We start from the raw sequence: 13,095 nt of genomic DNA on the forward strand, positions 1-13,095 counted from the left end.
TAATTATGGTAACAATTACCCAAATAATTACAAATATGTTGCTACGTACAAAAAGTTCACTGCGACTAATCATATCTTTTACCACATATTTACAATTCATGTAGCAATATAACTTTTTGGCCATTATGATAAATTATTTAAAATAAAATAAATATTGCAGCAAAAAAATTACTTTTGCTTCAAGTTATTGAAATACAATGTCTATCAAGATCTATCAAGATCTATTTGATATCTATCAGGATTTGATGTATTTGTCTTTTAGTGTAAAACTAGGGACAAATTTCCCCTATAAATAGAAGGGCTTCCTTCATTGTAAATCATCCCTCAAGAGAAGAAATAAAAATTACTCTCTCTATTCTCTTTACTCTTTTTCTTTATTCCTTTTTATTTTATAACATGTTATCTGCATGAGACTCCACTGTCTCAAATTTGAAGGCTAAGGCTAAGGTATTATTATTTTTCTTTCCTTTTTCTATATGGCTAACATTCTTACGAAGTGTGAGTTCGTTACCCTTCAAAGTTCGGGCACGAACTATATTTCATGGGTGTTGGATGTTGAAATCCACCTAGATGCTATGGGTCTTGGAGACGCCATAAAGAATGAAAATGCAACATCTAGTCAAAATCATGCTAAGGCTATGATTTCTTGCGTCATCATCTTCACGAAGTACTAAAAATTGAGTACCTTACGACTAAGGATCCACTTGTATTGTGGAATAGCCTAAAAGAAAGATTTGACCGCTTAAAGATGGTCATCCTCCCAAAAGCATGATATGAGTGGATGGATCTAAGATTTCAAGATTATAAGTCTGTTCATGAGTACAGTTCCGTCATGTTCAGAATTTCTTCTCAATTGAAACTATGGGGAGAGACGGTCAATGATAATGATATGATAGAAAAGATGCTCTCTACTTTTCATGCCTCGAATGTGCTATTACAGCAGCAATATCGAGAAAAAGGTTTCAAGAAGTATATTAAACTGAGTTCTCATCTTCTCATGGCTGAACAAAATAATGATTAGTTGATGAAAAATCACTAGAACCGACCAACTGGATCTGCACCATTTCTTGAGGTGAGTAATGTGCACACTCACCATGCTAGGTATGGAAAAGGTCGCGGCCCTGGTCGTAGACGTGATCGTGGTCGTGGCCATGATGATCAAGAAAGAAAACCTGTTCCGGGTGTTAATCATTCATCAAACAAAAAGAGAAAAGATGAGAAACGTGAAGCAGTTACTTGTTTTCGATGTCACAAAAAGGACATTATTCACGTGATTGTTGTGCTCTCAAGCACTTGGTTGATCTTTATCAAGCATCACTAAAGAAGAAAGAGAGAAATCCCGAGTTTAACTTTCTCTCTAAAAATAATATTGATATCACATGTTTGGATGTAGCAGACTTTTTTGAGCACCCTGAAGGAAAGATTGATCACTTGATTGGTTATGGTTCCATAAACATGGAAGAATGAATGATTTTTTTATTTTATTTAATTGTTGATAAGAGTTAGTGAATAAAGAATCATGTAAAAATAATTGTTTTCATGAGTATTGTTTTTGATTAGTATTGATCTGTTTAAATTTAATATTATTATTTATTATTGAGTTGAATCAAATTTTAATTTTATTATCATTTATCGAAAAAAAAGAGGGGGGTGCATGGATTTTTGGAAGCACTACTCTTTTATAATATAATAATATTAGTTGCATGCAGATTTGACCAAAAGACACTACAAAAGCTAAAAGTGCCTGGACAAACTATTGCTTTTAATTATTATGGTTTCTGGAAAAGCGTCGAAGCACGTACTAATCATTTACAATTATTGAAAAAAATGTATTTTTTTTCCAGTGAAATATTATGAGCATAAAAGTTATGAGATTTTGAGTTGGACATATTTGTTTTTAGTAAAGTGTGATTAATAATTTTTTATAGTATAAGCTTTTACTTTGTACAAAAATTTATTATATATCTTATTTGGTGTATGTCATTTTATTTGAAGATATGAATAATTTTCAAGAAGATATTTGTTTGATTGATTCCGGCACTACACATACGATATTCAAAGACAAGAAATATTTCTCTCATCTAAACATGGGCAAGATTAATGTTACTACAATTTTTGATAGTGCTAATTTGATTGAACGCTAGCCATTATAATCTTGTCCAAGAGAACTAAACTCATCATAAATGATGTTATGTTCTATCCCAAGTCTCGAAGAAACTTGATGAGTTTTAAAGATATCTGTAAAAATGGTTATCATATCAAGACAATTGATGAGATGAATTTTGAATATCTTGGTATCACCAAGAATGTCTCTGGACAAACATGTGTTATTGAAAAGTTCCTTGCTTTATCTTCTGGACTATACTGGACAAAGATTTGTGCAATTGAGGCACATTCTATAATAAATCAAAAGTTTACCTATTTCAATACTTTCGTACTTTGGCATGATCATCTGGGACATCCACGATCAATAATGAGGAGACGAATCATAGAAAATTCAAATGGGCATCCATTAAAGAACTTGATGGTTCTTTCTACTGGTGAATTTTCATGCAGTGCTTGTTATCAAGACAAGCTGATTGTGAGGCCATCGCTAACAAAAGTTGGGATTGAGTCCCCCGCGTTCTTAGAATGCATACATGGGGGATATTTGTGGACCCATTCATCCACCTAGATCATTTAGATACTTTATGGTCCTAATAGATGCTTCTCTAGATGGTCTCATGTGTGCCTTTTGTCATCTCGCAACTTGGCATTTGCAAAATTATTGGCATAAATAATACGATTACGAGCACAATTTCTTGATAATCAAATTAAGTCTATTCACCTTGATAAAGCTGCAGATTTTCATCCCAAACATTTAATGACTATTGCTTATCGATTGGGATAAGAGTGGAACATCCTGTACCCCATGTTCACACTCAAAATGGCCTTACTGAGTCATTAATTAAACGTCTGCAGTTGATAGCAAGACCATTGCTTATGAGAACTAAGTTGCCCACTTCTGTTTGGGGTCATGCAATTTCGCATGCTGCAACACTTGTTCGTCTTAGATCGATAAATTATCATAAATTTTCTCCGTTGCAATTAGTTTTGGGTCAAGAGCCTAATATATCTCATTTGAGATTTTTTGGGTGCTGTGTTTATGTACCTATAACACCACCAAACCTCACCAAGATGGGACCCCAAAGAAGGTTAGTGTAACGCCTCAATTTTCTAAATTGAATCGCTACACGGTTCCCATGATCCCGAGGGACCACAAGCTAACCCATGACTGATATTTGTACCTGTATACCTGCAATATATGACGTAATAATGCGTAAAACATGAACAATAGGCCATAAGGTTTAGCTGAACAAAATATCTGACAAACCATAAAATCTATATGATGTAACGAATACCCAAAATAACTGAAATCTGAATCAAATCTGAACTAAATCTGAAAGCCTCTAAATACTGTCTGAATAAGGAGTTGAAAGAACATGTCTCCAACTAACTCCGTCTAGCAAAACTGAACAGAAATAATAAATAAAATAAATAATATCATCCTCTAATGGATGAGGACTCACTGCAACTCTGCGACTGAAATGCTACTGCTATTGCTGATCTGGAACTCGTGTCTGTGAACCTACGGTGTTACATAAAAGAAAACACCATAGCATAAATGAGTCAGTATAATGGGAGTACTGAGTATACGAGTGAAGTAGGCTAAATGCAAAAGAGTTTACATGCATGAACGATGCTAACTGACTGATTGATATGAACGTAAGAGTGCAAACATGCATACATAGTAACTGGAATCTTAAATACGTGATAATTTGATCTCTAAGCTAATAGATGGTTTACTGATATCTAACATGAATAATACTGGAATCATGATAACATGGGTGGCTGTGTCTGACAGTCCTGAATCTGATGGAACTGCCTGAGTTTCGTACTGTAACTGAATTGACTGTATCTGACAGTCTTGGAATACTAAAATCTGAAGAACTATCTGAGTTCTTTTACTGATACTGAGATTGAAATTATTGGAGGTGGTTGTTTGACCGAATGCCCCAATAATGCATATAGCTAAGTTGGGGTTCAATCTCTGCCCCGACTAGAAGGGTGTCAATACCGCGTCACTGGTAAGAACAGCTGTGAGTGACCCTTAGCTGGCAGGTACTCAAAATGAGAATGGTGGGAACCCTAAACTGATAGATTAAGCTACCTCATCAACCCTAATCTATCAGGTTAAGCTGGCTACGTAGTTCTGGAACACAAGGATGATTACTAAGAATCACACCCTAAACTGGCCGGTGAGTTCCCATCCTTGGGTTCACTCGGTGCTAACTTCTACTCCCATCTGAAGAGACTGAACGTGATTTAACTGACTGTATATAGACTGAGTAACTGACTTTCGTTGACTGACGAAATAGTACTACTATCTGAGAATTAACTGAGATCATGAGATTTCTGAGATTTCCTAAGTCACATGATTGACTGAGTTCTATAGATCATGGCTTGACTGAGATTATCGTGATAACATGACATGGCTCTAGGAACACAACTATATTTTTTGGGTACAAGTACCCTCAGGACTTGATGGAAGGAACTGACACACATGACTGACTTGATCTTAAGAGTAGAGTCCACAATTTACAATATCATAAGTAGGAGATTTCACACTAAGCATAGTTCTCAACATCTTATACATGGAAGGGAAATTCATACAACATGTATATACTTGCATAGCTTCAATATCATGGTCAATCCATATCACAACAACAACATATATCACTCACATGGAATTCATGGGAAATCGTAAAGCATAGAGCATGGACTTGTCATTTAAGCACTATTAAATCATGGGACATGAATTCTATCATCCTAGGCATATTATCAAACACTTTGCATGCATTCTTTTAGCTTAAGCGTGTTCATAAATTTTACCATATTAGGCCACACAAAGATCATGGGTTTCAACTAACAAACACATATACTTCATGAAAACACCTTTAGATATCATCTTGAAACTTAAACAACAATCATCAACATATACATGCTCATATCACAACAAGACAATTACAAAATAATATTTAAAACATGGTTCTTGAGCTCTATGAACGAAATGGATCCATAGATGAACACTACACATACCTGACTCAAGGTTCTTGATGTTTTTGAACTTGAAGGATTTGAAATCCTTTGATTTTTTTGAAGAATATTGGGTCTTGTTCTTAGAGATTAAAAATTTAGAGAGAAACCATAATTTTTTTGTTTATGAAATAATAATGAGCAAAATGGCTGAATTCGGACTCATCTGAGTATATATAGGCGAGTGGTAAGTGACCAAAATACTCTTGTTAAAATAGCCTGGAAATAAATTGAATGTCACGTGTGACGACCCGATTGACGGTCCGTCATTTCGACCGTCATACGTGGACCAGAAATTGGGTTCACTTGATAAGAGTTAATGGCCTGGATGACGGTCCGTCAAAAATCCGACGGTCCTCAACTTGTCCGTCAATCCTTATCCAGAACATGGCCCTACTGCCTTGGCTGTGACGGTCAAAATGGTGGTTCGTCACTTGTTTGGCGGTCCGTCAACTTGGACGTCATACCTGGGCGTTTCGGTCAGTTCGGAGTAAAACATCCATAACTTCCACATCTAGAGTCGGATTTAGACAAAATTGGTATCATTAGAAAGCTAACTCAATTTTTCACGTGATAGAAAGTATAAATCTAAAAAATACCACAGGTACAAAAATATATTTATATTTTAAAGCAAGTACTAGCATCCTTAAGATGATTTCTTGCTAGGAATAAGAACGGGTATTACAGTTAGGAATTTATGTTGGGTTTGAATCACCCTCCATTATTCGCTATCTTGAACCATTAATGGGAGATATATTCACTGCTCGATTTGCAAATTGCCGATTTGATGAAATAGTTTCCTAAAAATAGAAGGAGAAGATAGTGAGATCAAAAGAGAAATTTTGTGAAAAAATTCATCACTATCTCATCTTGATCCACGTGCTTCTATTTGTGAGTAAGAAGTACAAAATATTATTCATCTGCAGAGAATTGCAAATCAAATGCCGGAGGCATTTACAGATTTGAAAAGGATCACTAAATCATATATTCTTCCAGAGAATGTCCCAATACGAATTGATATCTCTAAAGGACCATCCACTAGTGTCATAGCTAATGAATCTAAAACACGTTTGAAGCGTGACAGATCAATAGGTTCTAAGGATCGAAATCCTAGAAAAAAAAACAAATGGTCAAGATGACACTACGAAAAATTCTCCTATGGAAGCTCAAGATTTGAGAAATCTTGATATCCCTGAAGGGATCAATGAGCGTGAGACTTAAGAAAAAGAGGAACTATCCATAAATTCAAGTGATGTTGAAACTAATTTGAATCTATCTAAAATAGTAGTGGATCATGTCTTTGCATATAATGTTGCAACAAAAATTATGCAAGATTGTGAGGATCTTGAACCTCGGTCTGTCACAGAATGTCGACAAAGAAATGACTGGCCAAAATGGCAAGAAACAATTCAATCTGAATTGAATTCACTTGCCAAACGTGAATTTTTTGGATCTATAACTCAAACACCTAATGGTGTTAAGCCTGTTGTCTATAAATGGATCTTTGTACGAAAAAGAAATGAGAAAAATGAAATACAAAGGTATAAAGCACACCTTGTTGCACAAGGATTTTCACAACGGCCAGGTGTCGATTATGATGAGACATATTCACCAGTTATGGACGCAATAACATTGCGTTATCTTATTAGTTTCACTATCCATGAGAGACTTGAAATGCATTTGATGGATGTGGTAACAACCTATCTATATGGATCACTTGATAATGAGATATACATAAAAATTCTTGAAGGATTTAAAATGCCGAAAGCATATAGCTCGAAGACTCGAGAAATGTATTCCATTAGATTGCAAAGATCATTGTATGGTTTGAAGCAATCTGGATGCATGTGGCATAGCCGTCTTAGTGAATATTTAACTAAAAAAGGTTATACGAATGATGAAATTTGCCCATGTGTTTTCATAAAGAAAATAACGTCAGAGTTTGTTATACTTGCTTTCTATGTCGATGACATAAACCTTATTGGAACGCCAATAGAGCTTAAAAAGGCAATTGATTAGCTAAAGAAAGAATTTAAGATGAAAGATCTCGGAAAGACAAAGTTATGCCTTGGTTTGCAAATTGAGCATTTGACAAACGATATCTTTGTTCATCAATCTACCTACATAGAAAAGGTGTTGAAACGATTCTATATGGATGGAGCACATCCATTAAATACTTCGATGGTTGTTCGATCACTTGATGTGAATAAGGATCCATTCCGACCTCAAGAAAAGAATGAGGAACTCCTTGGTCCTGAAATACCATATCTTAGTACAATTGATGGACTAATGTATCTTGCAAATACTACAAGGCTTGATATTGTCTTTTCAGTAAATTTGCTAGCAAGGTATAGTTCTGCTCCTACTAGGAGACATTGGAATGGGATCAAACACATATTACGATATCTAAAGGGGACTACCAATTTGGGCTTATTTTATTCTAAAGATTACAGTTTCGATCTTGTTGGTTATGCTGATGCTGGGTACTTATTGAATCCATATAAAGCTCGGTCTCAAATAGGCTATGTATTCATATGTGGGGGTACTGCCATATCTTGGATATCAACAAAGCAGTCTATCGTAGCCACTTCATCGAATTACGCTGAGATTATAGCTATTCATGAAGCAATCAGAGAATATGTGTGGTTGAGGTCCATAATACATCTCATTCGAGAAAAATATGGCTTGAAATGTAACAAAGTACCCATAATTTTATATGAAGATAATGCAATATGCATAACACAACTGAAAGGTGGATTCATAAAAGAAGATAGAACGAAACACATTTCGCCAAAGCTCTTCTATACACATGAGCTCCAAAAGAATGGTGATATTGATGTACAAAAGATTCGTTCAAGTGACAATGTGGCTGATTTATTTACCAAGTCTCTTCCAACTGCAACTTTCAAGAAGATGGTGCACAAGATCGGAATGCAAAGATTCAAAGATGTTCTTATTAGGGGGAGTTAATTCGCGTTGTACTCTTTTTTCCTTATGAGGTTTTGTCCCACTGGGTTTTTCTTGTATGGTTTTTAATGATATGCGTATTCTTAGACATTCAAGGGGGAGTGTTATGATATATATCAATTATAGTGAATGTCTATTAAGATATGTCAAGATATATTTGATGTCTATCAGGATTTGATGTATTTGTCTTTTAGTGTGAAACTAGGGGCAAATTCCCCCTATAAATAGAAGGACTTCCTTCATGTAAATCATCCCTCAAGAGAAGAAATAAGAATTACTCTCTCTATTCTCTCTACTCTTCTTCTTTACTCTTTCTTGTTTTATAATAGAAAATAATTAGTTCCTACAGTTATTTGTCATAACGTAATGATATATACTCTCTGTATCAAGTGCCACACTTTTTTATTCCTCCCCAAAAAATATCAATCCTATAATTAGAAATAATTTAATTTAAAAATTCTTTTTCCACCTTAATGAAATGATTTACATTCATATTCGTCTAATGTTTGTTTTAGACCAAAAAATTGAAAAGTCTTTTTTTTTCCTTAAGCTTTATGCTAAATCGATGTCAGATAAATTGACAGAGGAATCCTACAATGACATGGAGTGTACCTAATTAACTCTTCGCAAAAACCAAGTCCAACCCAAAAACACCTTTATATATACCATTACTTTTTATATATTTCAATCTTTGCTTGCACTTCCAACGTAATAATATAATCGTAAATCACAACCACACATTCATGGAACAGATCAATAGCAGTATTGTTGCATGCATCTCGCACGAGCTTGTCGTTGAAATTCTGAAAAAGCTTCCAGCCAAGGCTTTAATACGTTTTAGTTGTATTTCAAAATCCTTTTACTCCCTTACATCGGAACCCTTACTCATTGAATCACATCAAAAAAGTATTGTCACTCAATTCCTCGTTAATCCGGTAGAGATGTCATATTATAATTTATCGAAAAGCGAAGAACATGATCCAGACTTAGCTACTTGTCCCATTCAATACTTGGATCAACCATGTTTTTGCCATCTTCGAAAGATGCAATCAATCAATGGCCTAGTTTGTCTATGGAACTCCGTTGAAGATGTCTCTATTTGCAATCCTTTCACAAAACATGTCCTTCTTCCTTATCAACAACATAAGAGAACGAGTGACAGTATAACATCAATTACTTGCACCCTTGTTTTTGATCCCATCACCGAAAAACATAAAGTACTCAAGGCACACATTGAGAATCGTAAATGGAGATATTGGATTTTCACCATTGGAATAGACAAGTCGTGGAGAGAGATTTCCTTCGATTGCACCATTAAATTTACTTTTGTCCCATGAGTAACAATTGTGTTTATATCAACAGGGTCATTTATTGTGTAAATCATTATGCATGTGACATAGCTGCATTCAGTGTTGGAGATGAAAAGTTTATTAGAATGATTCCTTTCCCTGTTGGGGAATGGACAGTGAGGTTTGAAGAATCTAATCCAAGAATAGGAGATATGAAGGGTCAAGTTGCACTTTTAGGTCACGTATATTTTAAACGTGGAACAATTGTTTTATATATTCTCAGTGGTACTAGTGAAACAGGTGAAGCAAACAATTGATCTACCACCAGAGTTTGCAAATATATCTCAATTTCCTTGCAATTTATATTGTATCAATAATCCAAAAGGAGAGAGGCATTGAAAAGAAAGGATGGAGAATAATCACCAGAAAGAGAAATTACGAACAAAAATTCCTTGTGAAGAATCCTTTGATCAATTCTATACATGTTGATGTTTGGCTAAATCTTGTGGAGAGTATTTGGTCCTTGAAATAACTTCTAGTGTATTATATACAGGTGGATGGTTAAATATCCTAGTAGGTTATGTATTCATAGTTTAGTATGTTTAAGATTTTTTTATTGAGTGATCATACTTGTCTTGAATGTCTTTTTGAACGGAGGATCTTATTAGTCAATTGATTAACTATTTGAACCTTCATCTTGGTATAATTTTTATGCCTCAATTTTTTAAACTTCAAATAAATATGAAGCAATATAGGTTTGGTGCAGTGATGAGACTGAGCATCCTTAACTAGAGGTCTCAAATTTGAGCTGATCTCAATATGGAGAAAATCTTGTTGGGAACTCTACCTACAGAGTATCCCTTGTATTCAGATTAGTTGGAACCCTAATAAAACTACCAGACATCGAATGAAAAAGCAAAAAAAAAGTAAGCTAGTATGGTTTTTATGCCACCGCGCATTTTAAAACAATTCAATAAGCTTTATACTCTTAAAAGAATTTTTTTTCCCACAAATTAATTGTAGTCTTAATTATTTATAAAGTACTATAACTTTATTATATAGTAATTCTTTTATCTCAATTTATATGAGGTAGTTTGATTCGGTAAGAGTTTAAAAAAGAAAGAACGATTTTTGAAATTTGAGGTCTAACATAAGTAGTAGATATTTGTGTAAGGGTGTTAAGTGGGCCGGGACGGGCCAACCCAGAAACCGCCCATTAAGTTTAGCCAGGTTGTGGGTCGAGTCGGTCCGGGTTGTAGTTAAGTGGGCCAGACTGGGTCCGGGTTCAACAGTAAAATTTTTAAAAACAATTCTGAACCGGCCTACTTAGCCTAACCCAATCTAACCCAACTAAACCCAATTAAAAATCCAATCAAACCCAGTCAAAAACTAATTTTTTTCCAATATACACTATATATATGTAACGCCCCAAATTTGGTACTCGAAATGCTACACGGTGCTCATGACCCTGAAGGACCACAAGCTCACCCATGACTGATATCTGTACCTGTATACTGCATAAAATACTTTATAATGTGGAAACATGAACTGAAAGGCCATAATATTCAATACTGAACATGGTCTGAATGATATAACATCTGTGTGGGGTAATAGAACACCCAAAACAAAATTGAACATACTGAAGTCTGAAATATGATAGTCTAGAAAGCCTCTAACTGACTGAACTGTCTGTGTAAGGAGTTGATGGGACATGTCTCCATCTAACACCACCTAAAAAACTGATTAATGAGATAATAGAAAAAATAAACATGTCCTCAAAAGATGAGGACTCACTTCTAACTCTGTCTGCGGATATCTAGAATCTACTGTTGTCTGGAGTTCGTATCTCTGAACCTATGGTATAAGACACCATAGAGCAAATGCGTTAGTACTTTGAATGTACTAGTATGGATGTGAGGTAGGCTGAATGCATGGGGTTCATATGTATGAACAATAATAATAACTGACTAACTATCATGAGCGTGAGAATACATGCATGATACATAACAACTGACACTAATACTGTGATAACATGATTACTGAATCTGAATATAACTCATAACATGAGTGACTGTATCTGAGAGTCCTGAATCTGATGGAATTATCTGAATTTCGTACTGTATCTGAGCTGATTGTATCTGACATTCTTGAAATCTGAAGAACTATCTAAGTTCTATTACTGAGACTGATTGATTGTATTTGACAGTCCTGATTTTGTAACATGAAACTGTGGGAAGTAGTTATCTAACCGACATGCCCCTGATACGCCATTATGGCTGAGTTAGGGTCCAATCTGTAACCCCAATTGGAAGGGTGTCAATTCCGCGCCACCGATAAGGACAAGCTGTGGCGATCCTCATCTGATAATATCCCCTATACGAGAATGGTGGGGCCCTTATCTGACATACTTATCCACCTCATCAACCCTCGTCGGACAGTGTTGATGTCTCAATGTATGCTGGTTACATAGTTTTGGAACACAAGGATGACTTCTAAGAATCACACCCTCATCTGCTTGTATGTGTTCCTATCCTTGAGTTCACTTGGTGTTAATTCCTACTCCAATCTGAATAGAATATGAACATGATTTACTAACTGAACATGGGCTGAGTTACTGAATTTCGTTGACTGACGAAATACTACTAGTATCTGACAACTGACTGAGTTCATGAGATCATGAAGATTTCCTGAGTCATAAGACTATTTGAAGTCTAAGGATTCATAGCTTGACTGAGAGTATCATGAAAACATGACATGGCTCTAGGCACACAGCTAATATTTCGGGTACAAGTACCCCCAGGACTCGATTGAAGGAAACTAACCAAGCATAACTTACTTAAATATATAACTAACATCATAATCCATAATACATTTATAGAAGCATTTCATCAAAACATGTGATAGGCATAACTTGTACATGGGAATTTCATGGTATCATGCTAGTTAGACACTTTTCCTTCATCTAGGCATTTAATCAAACATGTTGTAGGCATGGTACATGTAAACATCATTTTACAATAATTAAACATCATGGTTCAATTCTAATTTCATCATTTAAGGGTTTAGTCATAGGTTTGCATGAATCTATATCTATAATAATTGAACCCACATAGAAATTATCACCCAACATGGAGTAGAATTCAATTTCTCATTTATCAAAATGGACAAGAACAGACCAATCGTAAAATCATAAGGAAAATCCATAACTTGAAATTGGACAAGGGATTCTTGGACTTCATGGACGAAAGTAGTCCATGAATGAACACTATGCATACCTTAGTTCGCGATTTCGTAAAGATTGACGGTGAAACTTTCTTGAAATTAGATCTTCTATGAAAACCCTAGCTTGTTCTTTAGAGAAACTTGAGAGAAAATACTATATTTTGGGTGAAAAGTGGCTGAATCACGTGTTAAAGGGCTTAAATAGGGGTGGAAAATTGACCCTTTTAACCCTGGACGCGTCATTTAATTTCAGTGAAAATTTACTGAATTGGACCCTTGGCGCGACGCGGAGCTATCACGCCGTGTCACCGGATTTTGATAATTGGAAAATTGATAGATAGCGCGACGCAGGGCCATCGCATTGCCACTTCCTTTTGCGATCTGGAACTTTGGCGCGACGCGGAGGAAATCGTGTTGAGACACTGGAAAAGGACAATTTTGAATTTGGGTCCTGGCGTGATGCGCCATAATTGTGGACCCC

General features: G+C 35.4%; 1 protein-coding gene across 1 annotated transcript; it reads left to right on the forward strand.

The window, feature by feature from the left end:
* Positions 1-8,846: 8,846 nt before the first annotated feature.
* On the forward strand, positions 8,847-9,812 carry LOC124887440 (putative F-box protein At1g47730). Its single transcript, XM_047397155.1, is given in 2 exon segments — positions 8,847-9,401; positions 9,404-9,812. Coding segments are annotated over 2 exon segments (861 nt in total). The 3' UTR covers positions 9,710-9,812.
* The last annotated feature ends 3,283 nt before the right edge of the window (positions 9,813-13,095 follow it).

This window comes from Capsicum annuum, chromosome 9, assembly GCF_002878395.1.
Source record: "Capsicum annuum cultivar UCD-10X-F1 chromosome 9, UCD10Xv1.1, whole genome shotgun sequence".
Lineage (NCBI taxonomy): Eukaryota > Viridiplantae > Streptophyta > Magnoliopsida > Solanales > Solanaceae > Capsicum > Capsicum annuum.